Here is an 18718-nt window from a genome sequence, read left to right as displayed (position 1 = left end):
TTAGAAGCGCTAGGGTATTTATCTGAAAGCTCTTCTGTTCCCAAAAGCTTTCTTATTTTTGTTCATATCAAATATGGCACTTCACTTGTTGATACCGTAGTTAAATTCCTATAAACAAAGAAGCTTCTAATTTTTGTCTTGGGGTATAGTCATCTGTGCAACTAAATGTATCAGCATATCTTGGATATTTATGTTGTCCTAAAAAAAGGCCTAATATTTAATGTACAAACAGGAGCAAACAAGAGGTGCCAGACCACAATCATACGTAATGATAATAAAGTCAGGAACTTCTGTAACCGGATAACTAAACATGCTGCAAAACCTGTACTGAAATATAAGTGATGAACATCTGCAGATGTAACATCCAAGCCATATATTCAGCAACACTACATTACAAAAGCCAAAATAATGACTTCACAGATATAGTTATTAATTTCTGAATGTATGATGACTGCAGGTATTAATAACAAGAGAGAATGGCTTGAAAAGAGAAGGAGAGTAATACTTATAGAATTGTTAAATTAGCCGTGGTGATTCTTCATTTTGGCATCTTAACAGACACGTGTTTTGGTGAGGAAATAAATATATGTGATATCACACAAACAGGCTAGTCCATAGTATGGAAATGCCATGGTTGCCAGCTTTATCCTGGTGTGACAAACCCAGTGCCTTCAATAATAATAATAATAATAATAATAATAATAATAATAATAATAATAATAATAATAATGATGATGATGATGATGATGATGATGTTATTTATATACCGCCCATTCTCCTGAAGGACTCAGGGCGGTGTACAGCCAGAATTAAAATACAAATATACAAATATACAATATCATAGTTAAAATTAATTAAAATCATTAAATAGTTTTGGCCAAATTTTAAAACCCAAAATTAAAACCCAATTTAAAATCATTCAATTTGACAGCCCCACCTGTCGGAACAGTAGGGCCTTGAGGGCACAGCGAAAAACCCGGAGATCAGAGAAGTTACGAATATCCAAATGTTCAAAATGGACAAAGCAATATCCTTTTTTTGTTTAAGATTGGTTCAATAATCGAAAGATTGTCCTCCCTACTGGGAAGCCTTCCCAACCTGCTGGGACTTCAGTTCCCATTTCATTGAGAAGCGATGGGTACCAAGGTATACCTCATCTGGAGAACATCAGATTGGGGAAGTATGATGAAAGTGAACCAACTAGAAATAATGATTATATGACTTCTCAGACAGACTTTAAGTAAGAAGCCACTGCTGTGCCTATAAAGTCACCAAGAGTTGGAGGAGACTGAATGGTTAAAACAACAAGCTGTGAATATTACGTTCCTAAGGGGAGCTGTACCTCTCTTTAGAGGTCTTCAAAATCACAAAGGAAAATGCCATATTCCAGTTAACCCAAAGGTGCTTTTTCCAGAGGCAACTGGACTATCTGGAAAGTCCAGTTGCCTCTGGAAAAAGCACCTTTGGGACAACCATGACCAGGATGACTGAGTAATATTCCAGTTAAATATTTTTTTTAATCAAGGATTCATCTAAATTGTTGTCTGGGATCTACGATTGGGATTTAAAACGTATGGCAGTTTTATCAAGAACAATGTTTATGCCAGATCACAAAATTTTATATATCCAGAAACTTCTCAGGATGCTTAAAATAAACTGACCCCATCAAATAAACTGCCATTCAGAAACCATTAGCCAATGAAAAGCTCACGCCTGCCATACTCAAAAATGGTTGCTTAGATTAGACCAAACCATACATTTAACAGACTCTGTGGCTTCATTACCTAACCCAACATGGCCGCTCAACTTCTCTTGAGGGAAAGAAAACTGCCTGAAGCAAGAATGGCGGACGCAGCGCCGCCCCATTTGCCCTTATGTAAAAGGGAGGCCGACTCTCGCAGTCCCTCTTCTGGCTAGCGACTGGAGGGAGTAGAGGCGTGGCTCATGCAGACAAGAGAGGGGGGAGAGAGGAGGGGCGGAGCTTCTCTGTACCGGAAGTGTCGCGCTGCCTCTCTCCAGCTGGTTGTCATTTCGATCGGAGGCTCGGTCCTGTGGAGACGGCGGCGGTGGCTGAGGCGGCCGGGCCGGGCTGACGCACCGGCGTATTTGACAGAAATAGCCCAGCGTCTCCGCGATTTAATAGGAGCCTCCCTCCACCCTCCCGATCGACGATTGTTTTACATGAGGGGCAAAGAACGACGCCGGGAGGAGCCGAGGCGGAGAAGCAGTCGCAGCCCCCGAGGATCGGCAGTGAGAGGAAAGGCAGGACCCCTGGGAACCGCTATCGCCGCCACCAACGCTTTCCTCTTTTCCTCACCCTTCTCCTCCTCCTCCTCCTCCACCTCCACCATAAGAGCCAGCCTTGATTCGGCCCTTCCCTGCGCTTTCGCCACTAAGTGATCCTCGTGACCCTCCTCCCTTGAGAAACCGGCTCCCATGGGGGAGAGAGGAGTCCGGCTCCCCGCCAACGTCGTCCCCTCCCCGGCGGAGACTGCTCCCCTCCAGAGGTAAAGTCCTCCCCTCTCTGCGCGGGTAGTGAATGGTGAAATCCCCATTTTGGTGCCAGCTCCTATCTCTGAGAGAGAGAGAGAGAGAGAGAGAGAGAGAGCAAGGGCGGCATCAGACCTGTATTTCCTTCCTTTCCCCTCGAAGAAATCTCATCAGAAGGAAGCCTTCCCCTCCCTTGCCTTAGATATTCTGGGTACAGTATATGGATTTGAGCCCAAGCCCCTTCTCTCGTGTTTTTTTTTTTTTTTTTTTTTGTGCCCAATAAATAATTCTGCTGATGGCTTTTTTTTTTTTAATGTCTTAACTTATGCTGTCCGGGTATTTTTCCTCCATCCCCCCTCCAGACACTTGACTGCTGATTTTCTGAGGTGAAAATTTTCCTCTGCAGGCAGCCAGGATTCATCTGAAGGACACGTAAATATCGGATCATAATAGAAGGCGAGCTTCAAAAAGCAGGAACCCACCCACCCAGCCAGCCAGCCAGCAGCAGCAGCAGCAGCAAGAATCCACCCTTCGCCTGCTCAACTCAGTCTGTACACATACACCCAGCACTCACTGAATGCCAATATTTAGAGATCAGAAAAAGGAACAAATCCTCACACCCTCCCTCTCGAGATAGAAAGGCCTTGTCAGAAGGGCATCCGCATAAATCATATTATTCATAGTCCTACAGGCAAAGGCAGTAGCAGCACAGGTTGTGGGGGAGGGAAGTTTCTCTTCTAGAATTTGCTTCCCTAAAGAGATCCTGAGCTAAAATCTTTACATTTTCCACAGCAAAGACTGTTAGAGTAGAACACAGATATATATTAGATTATATAGAATTTATTAAATGATTCCAGATTTAAATATATTTTTGGAGCTGTGAAGGAGTGAGGAGTACCAGATGTCATGGTATCTTTTTTTCATTAATGTGTACGTGAGCAGGTTGAGGCAGTTGGTAAGACAAGAAAGTTAATATATATTATATCTATATATATCTATATATATCTTTTTTTAAAAAAATTCCCTGGAACTTTCTTTCATCCCCACTTCATTCTTGTGTATTTCCTTTTTAAAAAAGGAAAGCTCTTATTTTGTTAACCAAAGATTTACTTTCCATTCCTTCTGGCTATTAGAAGGAAGTGAACACAAATTGACCCATGTCAATATTTTAAGTGATCTCACTTACAAGAATCCAGGAAAAATATCCAAATCAGATATCTCAAGTGGGTAGGAAGAAAGTTTATCATAAAAAGATATTTTCTATTCTGTTGCTTTAGTAGAAGAAAACCATTTAAAGATTTTTTTTTCTCTTTCCAGGAGGAATTCAGATTCTAAAATAAAATAAATGGGGGATTACGGGTTTGGCGTGTTAGTGCAGAACAACACCGGGAATAAGTCAGCTTTTCCAGTCAGATTTCATCCACATCTGCAGCCTCCACATCACCATCAAAATGCAGCCCCCAATCCTGCTGCTTTTATAAATAACACAGCTGCCAATGGCAGTAGTGCTGGGTCAGCTTGGCTCTTTCCTGCTCCAGCTGCCCATAATATTCAGGATGAGATTCTGGGGTCAGAAAAATCGAAAAGTCAACAACAGGAAAAACAAGACTCCCTAGAAAAACAGCAGCTTTCCCCTAGTCAAAGTCAGGAAGCAGGCATGCTGCCTGATTCTGAGAAAGCTAAATCTGAAGAAAGCCAGGGAGATAATTCTTCTGAAAATGGCAATGGGAAGGAAAAAATAAGAATAGAATCGCCAGTGTTAACAGGATTTGATTATCAAGAGGCTACAGGGCTAGGTACTTCAAGCCAGCCCCTGACATCTACTGCATCTTCTCTGACTGGTTTCAGTAACTGGTCAGCAGCAGCTATAGCTCCTTCGTCTTCAACAATAATAAATGAAGATGCGAGTTTCTTCCACCAGGGAGGGGTGCCTCCTGCTTCAGCAAATAATGGTGCTCTGCTGTTTCAGAATTTTCCACATCATGTCAGTCCTGGTTTTGGGGGTAGTTTTTCCCCTCAGATTGGACCCCTCTCTCAGCACCACCCTCATCACCCCCATTTTCAACATCATCACAATCAGCATCAACAACAGAGGAGGTCTCCTGCAAGCCCTCATCCACCTCCATTTACACATAGAAATGCTGCTTTTAATCAACTGCCTCATCTTGCTAATAATCTTAACAAACCACCCTCTCCATGGAGCAGCTACCAAAGCCCATCACCTACACCATCTTCCTCATGGAGTCCTGGTGGTGGATGTGGTGGGTGGGGTGGGTCCCAAGGGCGAGATCACCGCAGGGGACTGAATGGAGGAATAACACCCCTGAATTCCATCTCACCCCTGAAGAAGAATTTTCCAAATAATCATATCCAGTTGCAGAAGTATGCACGACCCAGTTCCGTTTTTGCTCCAAAATCTTGGATGGAAGACAGTTTGAACAGAGCTGACAATATCTTTCCCTTTCAGGTGAGATCATTTTATTAATATTAGATAAAATGCTGTATAAAGAGATCTAGGAAAGACTGCGTGAATTGTAATGTTTTATCTTTTTTTTGCATTGCTTCAAATATTAAAAATGCACAATTATGAAAATCAGTTTTAAAAATGCACCTAAATGTGTAGTTCATCCTGTGACATTTCATGCCATGGTTGCTCATGTCTGAATCATGGATGCTCTGTATAATGTTTGTCAGAAATACCTAAAACAAAATAGGAAATCTATTATCTAGTTAGCTTGCTGTCAAATCAGTATTATCTGATCAATAAAACAACTACAAGAGCAATAATTGGAGTCATCCTTATAACTGAATAAAATCCTAAAGCACAAGAACTGTTGAAACTGTGCTCCTTTTTAAATATAATAGAATTCTGTGCAATTAATTATTACCGGTTCCTAAAACTATAGAAAATACATTGACAGCTTTGTACAACAAGCATAATTTTCATTTTGATTTAATTTGGAATGTGTGGGTTTTTAAATGCAGCTCAAATAACAATCTTAAAATGTTGAGCTGGTCTCTACTAGGAAGGGCAATATATTTTAGTAGTAGATTATAAATCATTACTAAAAATAGATGTGGGCTATTTCAAACAGCTTTTTCTATTGGAGGGTAGCCATTTGCTATAAGGAAATAGGCTGAGAATTTCAGTAGTACCTATTTCTCCACTTATAAACAATTACCACTAGAAATCGCCATTTAAACAATGCAGTGAAAACCTTGACAGTATATTGCATTTCATTATAAGATCTGGTTAAGTTTGAATATTCTGTAATGTTTTACTGAGATAGCAAAACGTTAAAAAATATTGATGAAAAAATAAAATTGTAAAATATTTGTTATTTCTCAACATGGTATATATAATCAGACATGTGCTATGACCTAGTTTTGTCGTAATTGGAAAACTGGTAGATAGACAAAAGCCATACTTTTGTTAAATATAGAAAACTATTTTATAATTGGGTTAGATTACCCAGAGGACACGTCTTGTATTTTCTTTTTAGTTCATGTACCTGAAATAGAAATCATGAAATAATAAATCAGGAAGCAATATGAGGATTCATAATACTATGAATCAGCTGGAGTACAGAGGTAATGGTCGAGCCTCACTGCAGCAAGATTTGGTTCATTGTTTTAGTAGTTCATTTTGCAAATTGCGATTATATAAACTACACTGTGGTAGGATAAAGCATTGTCTTTCTCTTCATAAATTAAGGCCTCGGACCTAGGCATGATGCAAGTAGAATGTTTTGTCCTGGAATACTGGAATATTATTACGTGGTTTTTATCCTTTGGATTATTATTCCAATTATATATATATATATCTGTGGCAATATATTGTGAGCATTTTTTTTCCCATGAAGAACAAATTGGCCATATCAGGACCAAATCCTGCCTCTTTGTATCTAGCAAAAGGAACATATTTTAATGAAGTACATTTTAATTTAAAATGCCTGTGCTCAGTGCTGAGGAGGCAAGTGCAGGACTTCAAAGAACAGCTGAGTATTGCAGATCTAGAAAATTCTCCAGTAATTTTTGGCATTTACTTTTTGCAGCATGAAGCCGATAGTGCTTTTTTTTCTTCCTCCTTTTTCACATGAAATGGTTCTCTTTTTTCCCCAAATGATTGTGCAAGATAACTATTTATTTCGAATGAAAGTGCGTGCAAAAATATGTTTACAAAGCTTTACATTTGGATTAAGCTCTTGGAATACCTACAATTAAATTCTACCTCTCGTTCATTTAATTAAAAGACCTGTGTTCAGCTATGTTTAGTATTACTGCTATGTGGTATCTTGCTAGAAGTAACAAATACAATACCATTTATTTGGACCAATGTTATTTTTTCCACACAGACACAAATAGCTTCCATATATAGAGAAGTTGCCTTTTCTTCAGTAAATGAAAATTCAGTAAATTCTGCAATGTTTATGCAAATGTAATAATCACAGACTCCCCTAGTAGAGGAGCTGGCCTTATCTTGGTGCCACGGGAAATACAGACATGAATATCCTTCAGAGATTAACTCTGATGCAAAAGGCCTTTGCTGACCTGGCTTTCTTTTTAAAGAGCATCGCCTGGTTTTCATTCAAATACTTAGTATGTTGTATGATGCACGAACTGGGATAATTGTTTTAAAAAAGCATTGTCATTTGATGCTAAAATGCATCTTTACTAAAATAATAGTTTGTTAGTGCCTAGGCCTGATTTAATGGAAGGCGAAATAAAAAATTCTATTCATCCCACATCTTAGTTTTGTTATGATGATATAGAAGACCAGACAATTGAAAATGGATATTGGTGTGAGGCTAGAACCCAGTTTTGCCTTTAACAGTGGTTGTTGCCCTTGTTTTTCCCAGTTGGGATGTTGTTGCAGTGTTGCATGTGGGATCTTTTACTGGGTTGTTAGGAAGAAAATAGAATGGGCTGTATATTTATTGTATTTATTTGCACTCTCGGCTCCTTGAAGTTTTAAAATCAGCAAAATATTTTCCGCTAATGAAGATGTTCAATGATATCCATAGATTTAATGCTACATTAACAACGAGGGAAGCGATGGTAGCTGCAGCAGCACTAGTCAGTAGCAGTTGCCCCCTAGTGCACAGATAAAGGGTAAACAGCAATTACACAATGCTTGTTGGTTTTTCTTGCTTGTTTGCCAAAGAGGCAGCTCTTTAAAGACAGGTATGGCAATTTGAATTGTCCAGTTTGCATTTCCTAACAGGAAATAGGATACAGTATAATGTGAGCTTTGTTTGCGTCCCTATGTCACCTTTTCCCTTTAATACTTTAGCATGAGAAAACTAACTGCATGCAGAGCGAGTAAAAACTGCAGTGCAGCTCCCAACCAGGAACACAACCACAGAAGTATGGAATTGTGCACGTGGGTCATATTCTCTTTGATTTAAAGAGCCAGTCCTCTTTTAAGCTGCAAGCGTGCGCATGTACTATATTGAATGTGACAGGTTCAAACATTTCGATCTGGGAGTGCCAGAGGAAAGGTTGTTTATTGTTGAAACATCTATGTTTTGTTTCTGTTCTTTTTGTATTTTAGAATACAACCTGCTTAAAATTCTCAACATATAATAAGTACATGGTATTGATGCATTAATGCTTTTTGCAAAGTGCTCTGAACATTTGAAAGTACTGATTAAATCTGGGCGGAGGGGAAAGAGATATAAATAAGAATACAATTTATTTAAAATATTTTCTTTGCAGGGAAAAAACCTTTTGCTATCTTTACCTTTCCTTTTGAATAGGGACACCAACTTCTGCTGAGAATGCAGTGAAGAAGAAGCCCACATATTTTTCACAATGAAAATGTATGCTTCATCATGATGGTGCAATTTGGAAGCAAATATATTACTGTAAAACTTCTACTGGTCTTGTTTTAAAAAGAACATTCGTAGCTTTATTTTGCACTGCACTCGTAACAGAATGTAGAGGCCTATCGGTAGCAATTAGATTTCAAATCGGCTTTTACGTATGCAAACATGTCTTTCCTGCTAGTGTACTTCCTTGTAGAACAGGGACACTGTTCTGCACTAAAGACAGTTAAGGTTGAAACAGGAAAACTTATCCTTGCTGCTAGGCAGAAGTCCAGTTTCTAAAATAAATAGCTGTATGCTTATTTCACTTGCCCTGAAGGAATTTATTAAGTTGAAACATGCAACCGCTGCATACTGACTATTCTCCCACATTTAGCTGTTAAATGTTTCCAGCAAAAAAACAACAAAAAACTAATGCTTTTTAAAAAAATCTATAGCTTCATTGAAACAAACAAGGTTTTGTGAACCTAACTTGCTTCTTGATAGCAAGCAAGATGTTAATTAGGTTAGTGGTATATTCTTGGCTCCAATAAATTGCTTGAAAAAATTGTAATGATTCTGATTATATTTTAATTGGATATGCTACATTTATCTTTTGCTAAATCTGTTTTTATTTGTCCTAAATATCTGTTCAAAGAAAGGCAAAATGGAGTTACTACTTCATATGCAAAATTATGAGTCTGGTAAGGAAACTAGAAAAATAATTTATAAGGAATGGTTGATTGCTATGAAGACAAGCATGCTTAGAACAGCAGCCTGTTCTATTTTCTTTAAATTTTCATCTACATTAGCTATATGATAATAATGCGATATTCTGGATTAAAAGTAGTGAGACTGTTTTTAAATGTTTATCTGATCTTCGGCCTGCCTTTGACGGTATTTGTTTTACTTATTGCTCAAGAAGGTTGAAATTGGATTCAGTGTTTTAAAGAAAGCATGTCTGTACATCTGACAGATGTTGCTAAAGTTGAATCATGATTGTATGAACCTGTAGCTCCAGCCCGACATTTTGTATTGTTAGGTTCATAGTGGCTGTTCTTCATATAAGGCAATACATGCTTGTCCCATTTTTCTCCACTCTTTTTTTTTTTTTTACATAACCACAATCTGGAATGTACATCAGAACCTTTTATTTATAGTCATGTTGTTCTGGGAATTGCATAAGAAAGAAAGAAATATGGACTAGGGTGATCATAAATGTATGACTGAGAAAGCATCTGAGGCAATTTTGATGGACTCCAAACAAGCATTTTTAGGCTGTCTCTTCCCACCGTAGCATTTTCCATGGGGAAATGTGAAATTGACAACCTATAGACTTAGAACTGCTTTCAGTATGTTTTCGTTTTCCCCCTTGTAAAGGTAAAAAAATGAAAATGCATATAAAGATACACCATTTCTTTTAAACATGGTGTTCAGTTTACTGTTTGGTCTCCAATTACATATGTTTGGGCAAGTTCTAATGCTAGGGTTGCCCTCCTAAAAAAAGAAACTGTAGTTGTGTATCAGTCTTTTCTGTTGACCAGTTGAGGTAGGACAAAAGCAAATGGTTAAGCCTCAAAATGATAAAAGACTGGGAGCCACTTGGTTGAACATTCTCTCAAATCAACCAAGTCCAGGTGATTTTATGGACATGTCCATTTTGTTTTCCTGGCAATAAAACAAAATATTTCTTCTGGATTTTTTTTTTTTTTTTGGTCTAGCTTTCACCCCTGGTATTCCTCCAAGTACTAACCAGGCCCACCCCTCTTTAGTTTTAAACCCAGCCAAGGTTAGGCAAGTGCTGTCACTACTGATATTGCTGAAGATTAAGACATTTAGATAGAAACTTAGTGTTTACATTAAAGTATTGAAGGCAAAAGGCTGTTTTGGGGGATATATGAAGGTAATCATTTAGTATCTGTCAACAGCTCCTTAAAACAGCTGTTTTTCCCCAGGATTATGTGACTACCCTCCTAGGTACATTATTCCCTTTGAATCTGAAGCATGTTTAGCCTACTGATTATGTTATGTTCTAATCAAATACAGTAGTTGAAAAAGGGAATGGATCACTAAGGTTAATGACTTATTTTTCCAAGAATACATAATACATATTTTCCACCTGTATTAATTTGGAGATATTAGCAATTTTTCCCAATTTGTTGCCCTTCAGGAATGTTAGCTGGTTAGGAATTATGAAAGTTGAAATCTAGAAGGACTGGGAATGGGGAGTGGAAGAAGGGGAGGCGTATCTGGATCTATTTATGTTCTATTAATCAAATGCAGGTTTGAATCTGGTTAGTACTAGAGATCACTAAAAACTCCTAGGGCTACAAGTTGGATTGGGAAATTAAAAAAAGAAATTCTAGAAGAAGGTGGTGATCAACCAGGAAAACTACATGCATCTGCCCATGGATTCATCAACAGTTGAGCTTGACTCAAAGGGGACTTTATACTAAATATCATGTGATAGAGTGAATAATATATGGTGGGTGGATATATGCCTGCTGAATAAAGAGAGGCCCAGATAAATCGTATCATCACTAGTTATGTTACTGAGTCCTTCATCTCCAAATATTTCTCACTTTAAAAGCACTTCTTTAAAAACCCAGGCCTTTGTTCCAAACAAATTTGGCACACCCAAACATGTTTTTTAAAATTTTATAACGTTTGTTGCTGTGTTCCAGGTGAGATTGCCTCACCTTGGCAAACATTGGAACTTTCATCAGTTACTGTTCAGATGATAGCAACAAAAACTGACTCATCTTGATACTTTAAACTGTATGCATGCTTTGCTTAGGTAGGAACTAGGTATAAAACCACAAAGATGGGAACTCATTGTGGTATTGTGGTGCAAGAGGTTACATTAATGGTTGATGTCCTAATTTTGTATTCTTGTTCCTCTTGCATCGTATTGAAGTTTTTCCAACTGCAAAATCCGATACTAATATTCTTGATTAACTTCATTATATACTTCTACAGCAGAAGATGGGACTAATGCATTAATCGCAGGACTCCATTCTATCTGCCTTATGTACCAATATCTTTGCTATTCTTTTAAAAGTTTACAGGACATGATTGGGAGGTAATCAAAGAGTTCCCCTCCTGCCTCCCATCTTCCTCCTCCATATCTTGAACTTGGGGGAAGGATATTATTAAATAAAGAGATTTGGCTACTTCTGAAAAAAGAATTCGGTGTTTTGGTCAGTATTTACACTGGCTTTTAAAAACATATATTACTGTGTTCATTTGTAATAAGTTCAAAAGGATTGTAGTAAATGCGGTGTGCACAGAGTTTATTTTCATTTTTCTCGGAGGGATTGTAGACAAAATTGGAACTATGATTTCAAACTGATGGCTTCCCATTTTGAATGTCACAATGAGGGTAAAATCTTTATTTAAATTGATACATTATGGTTAAAGCAAGAATGTAAAACAAATTGCAGCCAGGTTATGTTTTATTTCCCCTCCATATGTCTGAATTATTTTAAAATAACTTTAAGCAAAAAAGCCAACAATTTTATTTTTCTTTTAACAGAGTAAATTATGGTAATAAAGAATATTCATTGAAGTTTTTTGCTTTATATAAAGCAAATGTTTATTAGTACCATTTGGCTCCCTTTTTACCAAGCCTTCCCACAGGTTGACAGGTTTAATTAAAGTCTTATATGCTTTTTGTGCCTTGAACAAATGAAAAAAATAGTATAAGATCCTGATATCTCTTTAAGAAACAGCTGTTACCGTATTTCCTTATTTGCTGACACTCTTCTATCTTCAAGGGAATAAAGTACTAAATTAGTACTGTAACCTTGATTAGTCAGACTGTTATTAGTACAATTATTTGTGTGTTCTTTGTAGAGTTTACAGTTCAGGATCTTGTGTACAAGTTCTTTAAAAAAACTTTAACTTAAAAACTGTGTTATATTATGCTGTGGTAAATCTGAAGTACTTAGTTGTGGAGCTGGTCCCAGTTCTTATATAAGCATAGTCATCAAACTGGATTGATTTACTTATGTAGGTAATGTGTGGTCATGGAAGTGTCTCTTCAGCTTGTTGTGCCTCATGGGAGTTTGGGGGGTGGGATGAGTTAATTGGCAAAAGATATAATTTACTGCATGTCAAAAGGGATTTGTACATACGTATTTTTAGAGAAAGTCCACTGCTGCAAATTTTACGGAGAAGCTCATGAACAAATATGCAAACATTCTTCATACACTGACAGGCAGTGGATTTGTTTTCCTCTTTTGGGATAGCCACATCAGACAACTAGCATCGTGTAACGTAGCAGATTAAAACAGCTTCTTTCAGCTTTTGGAGAAGTTAAAGCTTTGTGGGAGACCATTCTGTGCTTTCCGATAAAAAGATGTGAGAGCCAAACCATGCATTCTGAAATAATGTAAGATAGCCCTTTTGTACCATATCATGCTACAATGAATTTAACATTTGCAACTAACCCATGTTAAGTTAAATCTCTGAGCCATCAAGACAGTTTCGTGTCTCTTCCAAGATCTCTTCCAGAGCTACATAATATTTTCTGAAATTTAGACGTGAACTAAAATGAACAGAATTAGGAGTCCTCTGAGTGAAATAGTGTTTTTGGTCTTCTCTTATTGGAAGAAAAAACAATTTCCCCTTTTAAATGTTAAAGCAGGGAATGAAAGTAGAAAAAATAAAATTTTATACCTGTTTTTACTGCATGCTGTAATGTATTAAGCTAACCAAATGCTATTCGAGGATACCCAGTTTTATGAAAATTGTATGTTATAAACACAAGACCACATTATCTAAAAAGTAAACCTACTTTTATTTATAGGTTGATCTAATTCCTTTATTCTTTATCTACATTTCCAGTGTGTACCAATGGTTTTTAGTTGGTCATTTTTATAGCTAAATGTATTTTGCTTAGACCACAAGGCAATAAAATTAGAAGGGCTGACCTCCTAAATTTGATTCTTATTTCAGGAGTATTTTCCTATTTGTTCATTTGTTTCTATCACTGTGTCTTTTCTGTGATACTTGATGCATGTTACTGTGTATGGAACTCTTGAGTGGCAGTTGGGTTAGGATCATTGGTACATCTTGATTACATGAACATCTAAATTTACAGTGTGATGAACTGCTACAGAAATACAGCTACTCCTCGACTTACAACAGTTCATGCAGTGACCATTCAAAGTTACAACTTCACTGAAAAAAGTGACTTATGACTATTTTTCACACTTACAACTGTTGTAGCATCCCCATGGCCATGTGATTTACATTCAGATGTTTGACAACTGACTCACATTTATGACAGTTGCAGTGTCCAGGAGTCATGTGATTGCCTTTTGCGACCTTCTAACAAGCAAGGCCAATGGGGAAACAACCATTTTATTAATTTAACAACTGCAGTGATTCACTTAACAAATGTGGCAAGAAAAGTCATAAAATGGAGCAAAACTCATTTAACAAATTTCTCACTTAACAGTATAAATTTCAGGCTAAATTGTGGTCGTAAATTGAGGATTACCTGTATATGGACTAATCCTTTGCTTGTAAGCTTTTAGAAAATAAGGGTAGTGAACCCCTTATTATCTATACCTTATTATATTTTTTCTTTGAAGCAAGATATTTTATTTCATAATTATTTTATGGCCATTTAGTATTATAAAATTTTCCAAGTTTTAATTTCAGGATATTGGATAAATGTGAAAAAATCTGCCAAAAATATTCAGTTTATGGAAAAGGTATAGAAATTATTGCAGAATTGTGTCACTAATGGGGGCTATTTCAGTTTTCCTGTATTAACAACAGAAAATAGACTCTGTTTCCTTCAGTGAAGATGGTAGAATAAAAGCTTTTGACATACAGAGATCAAAAGATAAGGAATGGGAATATATCAATGTGTAATGTTTTTAAATAAAAAATGGAGTAAGGGTGAAAGTTAGTAAAAATTATTTATGGGCACAACTACTTGTCAATCTGGTAGCGTGAACTAATGCAACTCTACCTTCTCAGCTTCTAAGAATCCCAGTTAAGGGAGTTTCTGTTTAAAATTACTTGTGCCTATATTTTTTCACAATTATTGGTTGTTAGCAAGCCTCTTGGTGCCTAAGAAAATGTATATTTTAAGAATATGTAAAAAAAAAAAAGGTCGTGTGTAGTACCTGCTTTTTTATGTCTTTAGATGTGTTGAATTATTGTGGAGTCATTCTTGGTACATTTATTAATGGCTTTCACAGACATTGTTACAAGATATATCAAGGTGAAAAATCTGATACTGCACTGACTTGATGCCAGCCTCTCAGTAATTATGCTGACTGAATGACTAACTCAAAAACATTTCAAGCTTTTCCTTAATGTTCTGCTACATCCAAAATTAATTTTTGGATGATTTTTAAAAATGTATATGTGGGATTTTTATTATGTTTTTCTACAAAAGGACAAAGCAGTGATTAGAAAGTGCTGTAAGATTGAAGACAATTGGCATCCTTGGACTGCTGCACACTAGCATGGAATTCTGATGCCATATTAGATTAATATGAGTTCTTCACCAGTGTATGATATTTTAGCAGGAATAAGCTGAATTCTTAATAAAAATAACTACACATTAAAAAACACATTACATTAGATTACCACATTGTATTTCTAACACAACTATTTTATAAGTTTTGGAGGAGGGTTTCAACTTTGACATAACACTTAAACTGTTCACAATTCAGTCCTATCAATTTTGCTAAGAGAAATAAATGAACTGTTCCTGACTTATTTTCCAGTTATGGATTTCTTTTTCAATACTGGAATTTCATCCCTATATGAAATTAATTTGTTATTTCAATCTTTATAGTATTAAAATTGATATTTCAACTTTAAACATACTAATAAAGTTCAATGATAGAAAAGCTTTGCTTCAAATTTTGCTTTATATTTTACTTTTTATTTTCTCTCTCATTGTAGATGTTAAGTATACATAGTTTTTCAAGTAACTAGGATACTGAAATGAGGATAATTATTTAGTAAATATAGTAAATTCATTTCAACATTTCAGTTTTCAAAGAACACACAGAATTATTGTATATTTAAATTTTACTTGCCACTCATTCTTTTGGAAATGAGAATGGAAGATGAGCTGGCTTTGAACTTGAAATACAAAGTGGTATCTGTAATTTAATTTTGATGTCTTAGGTATAGAAGAGTTACCAGACTGAACTAGATGAGTAAATCAAAAATCACATTTTGTCATGTCCATGTTAGTACCGTTTCATAGAACTATAATATGTATAGATGTTACATGATTTGAAATCTTCAAAAGAAGTTCTATAATTCTGAAGATGACACAGTATTCAAATGTGACACAGCAAAGTTTGTTTTGATTTTTGAAAGGCAATAGATTTCTGTTCAGGGATGCTTTAAGCCAGGGCTGTCAAACTCAGATCGTCATGGCAGTGTCACATGATGTATCGGGACTTTTTCCCCCTTTGCTAAACTGTGGCGTGGGCGTGGCCAGTGCATGACGCATCCAGCCCATGGGCCAGGAGTTTGTTAGCCCTGCTTTAAGCAATGTATACTTTTTGAGGGACTTTTTACTCCTTCCATTTAATTGTGTCCAATTTTTGGAAACTACTTGGACAAGTCACTGCAGTTTACTTGGCAAGGTTTTGCAGAAATGGTTTGCCATTACCTCCTTCCTAAGGTGGAGAGAAAGTGACTGGCCAAAGATCATCCAGCTGGTCTTGGGCCTAAGGCAGGAATTAGAATTTCTAATTCCTAATTTCTAGCCTGATGCCTTAACCACTACTTCGAGCTAGTTTTTATTAGTAGTGCCATGCATTAATAAATATAGTGAAACAAAGTAAAGCTAGAAATCAAAAAGTGGGTCAGTACAAGAGCTTAATATTAATTAGGAACATGATATTAATTAATCCATTTATGTTCCATTTTTTTCCTTCAGAAGTTTTCTTCCTACTCTCAAGTGAGAAATAAATTATAATTAGATATTTGACTGGATCAAAACTATCCATTGAACTTTATGGTTCTTTATTAATTTGAGCTCTACATAGTTGTAGACTAGACTGAACTGTGTAGGCTTATGTTAAAATAGGGTTTTGGATATTATAAAAGAATTATTGGATATACATGTTCCAGATTTACAGAGAATATATGATGGTGATAAGTTAGTCATTTAGGTGAAATGTTTATGTAAATTATAATATAATTCTAACTATCTTAAATGCAGAGTAATCTTGTTACCTGAAATACCAGGCAATTTGGAATATCAATATTTCTAAGAAATAGCATTCTTGTACTTTTTTGTGCAGTAATTATTGATTATTGAAATTATTGATAGTTACCATTTATAGGACATTGTATAGTACCTTACCTAATTATAAAGTATGTAGTAAATGTCCTGTAGTGCTATCTTACAGGATTAATATTTATTTTAGAAATAATAATTTTTTGGAACTTTGGATATTAAAGGACACTTTAATATCAATATCCACAGATTATTTGTTGTAATATTTAAAAATGTTTCTTATCTTTTAATGATTTTTATCTTGACATATTGATGTTTATTAGGATTTGGGAATGAATTTTATTTACATAGTCATATATTAATAATTGTGTTAACTATAATTCCTTATAAAATTATTTTCACTTAAGTTTGAAGTCCATGGCTTTTAGTTATAATGTAGAGAATCTAACTGATTACATTTAGTATATAGCACTTTCAATCTGCATTTTAAATTGCATTTGCATTACAACAGTATAATGAAATATACAGCAGAAAACCCTCAGAATAGCTATTTATGAATTCTATATGATGACAATAGAACCATCCTTACTGAAACATAAGAATTATACCTTCTAATACAAATTGTCACTTGGCATCTAAAACTGTACGGTTCAGGCAAGGAAGTGTTGCTGGAAAGAATTATAGAAAACAATTGTAATGTGCATTTGTATCTATGGTATTTCTCAATGGAGTGGGATCCTTTTGAATAGATACCAAATAAGGATAAGTGAGGTTCATGTCAACAGAAGCAATGTTTAATATTCCAATATAGGGTCACTTTTTATTTCACTTGATTTGACTTTATTGCTGGCAGACTAAATTGTAGGCTGCTGAGTTTCTTGTAATATATGAATAATAATTACTTGAAACATGCAAGCTATTATGTTTTGAAATTATATTTTACTTTGTTGAAATTGTGTATGGTACTTTGAATAATTTTTGACATGGGAGGTGGGCCAGAGTTCTAAAGGATTGTTCAGAAATATGTACAGTTTTAGCAAATTCTGCAATATATGGCATTTTTAGATATTTACTAAGCCATTAATAACTTTCTAGTTAATTTCTGCTTCAGGTTCTTATATTTAGAAATGATTAATACATTGAAAAAAGTAATTAAAAATGCTCTTTTGCTTAGCCTAGCTCCCGCTCTAAACTGTTCTTTGTATTTATTTGCAGGATCGTACAAGAACTTTTGACATGCATTCACTGGAGAATTCATTAATCGACATAATGAGAGCTGAAAGTGATTCTCTGAAAGGTAACCTTGGATTACTATTTTTGGGGATTAAATAATTAGGGTAATATAGTTGTGCACGATAGAAAGTTCTTCAATTTATAATACCGTTAAAGCATTTACCACCCATGTGTCCTTCATCAATTCTCTCAGTCTTTCATCATAAGCAATTAAATCAAAGCTACCATTGAAATAATTCCTTTTTCATGTATGTGCATGAATAGACTTATGCTTAAACCATTTGTTTCAAACAGACCCTTTTCTAACCATATACTCACCATACAGTCACTATACTTATTCTCTGTTGGGTCCCCAAATGGTCCAGTCACTTTTCTTGTACGCTCTCATCTCATTCTCACCTACCTGTTTATGCTCTTTAAAAGTTTATGAGAGGTCATTAATTGGTATTAATATTGAAAAAAATGAAAGAAGTGAAAGAAACAAGACTAAAAATGACATGAGTGCAGGGTGAGAGCATGAGTCCTGCATGCAAAAGGTTCAGAAGAAAGATTAATCTCTCAAATGAATAAACAGGAAGTGGACATAAGGAAAGAAAATATAGAAGCTGCTATTAAATTTCAGTACAATAAAACTGTGTGGAACTATACTAAGGGAAATTATGAAAAAGCATGCTTGCTGAAACGATGAAGTGAAAAAGTCTAAAACAGAGCCATTAATGTGCTTAAAATAAGGGAGATACAGTATTGTGTAGAGATTATACAGCTATTTCAAAGGGTAGGATTGAATTTAATATAAATGTTAGTGCCCCAAAATTATGAAAATATATTTCCTAATATAAATATTAGGATAATTATTAAGGCTGCAGGTAATATTCCAATGTGAGTGTAGTTTACTTACTGAATAGTTTAAAAGTTTCATCTGTATGAAATGTTTGAGAGAATATAGTTATTGTTCCCA

At 35.6% G+C, this 18718-nt stretch overlaps 1 protein-coding gene across 3 annotated transcripts in view; it reads left to right on the top strand.

The window, feature by feature from the left end:
* Positions 1-2048: 2048 nt before the first annotated feature.
* Positions 2049-18718, top strand: part of CPEB4 (cytoplasmic polyadenylation element binding protein 4) — a 74966-nt gene continuing 58296 nt past the window's right edge. Inside the window, exons 1-4 of one of the 3 annotated variants that reach the window (XM_070937358.1) lie at positions 2049-2507; positions 2897-3037; positions 3808-4957; positions 17743-17824. In XM_070937358.1, the coding sequence (XP_070793459.1) occupies positions 3836-4957; positions 17743-17824 (1204 nt within the window). In that variant the 5' untranslated portion in view covers positions 2049-2507; positions 2897-3037; positions 3808-3835. Of the gene's footprint in view, positions 2508-2852; positions 4958-17742; positions 17825-18718 lie in introns of all 3 variants that reach the window. The other 2 variants (XM_070937356.1, XM_070937357.1) reach the window with 2 other exon arrangements.

Source organism: Pituophis catenifer, unplaced genomic scaffold (assembly GCF_029215685.1).
Source record: "Pituophis catenifer annectens isolate HBS135680 unplaced genomic scaffold, rPitCat1.0.hap2 SCAF_2, whole genome shotgun sequence".
NCBI lineage: Eukaryota > Metazoa > Chordata > Lepidosauria > Squamata > Colubridae > Pituophis > Pituophis catenifer.
The sequence above is the reverse complement of the archived record's forward strand: the minus strand, read 5'-3'. Positions and strand labels throughout refer to the sequence as shown.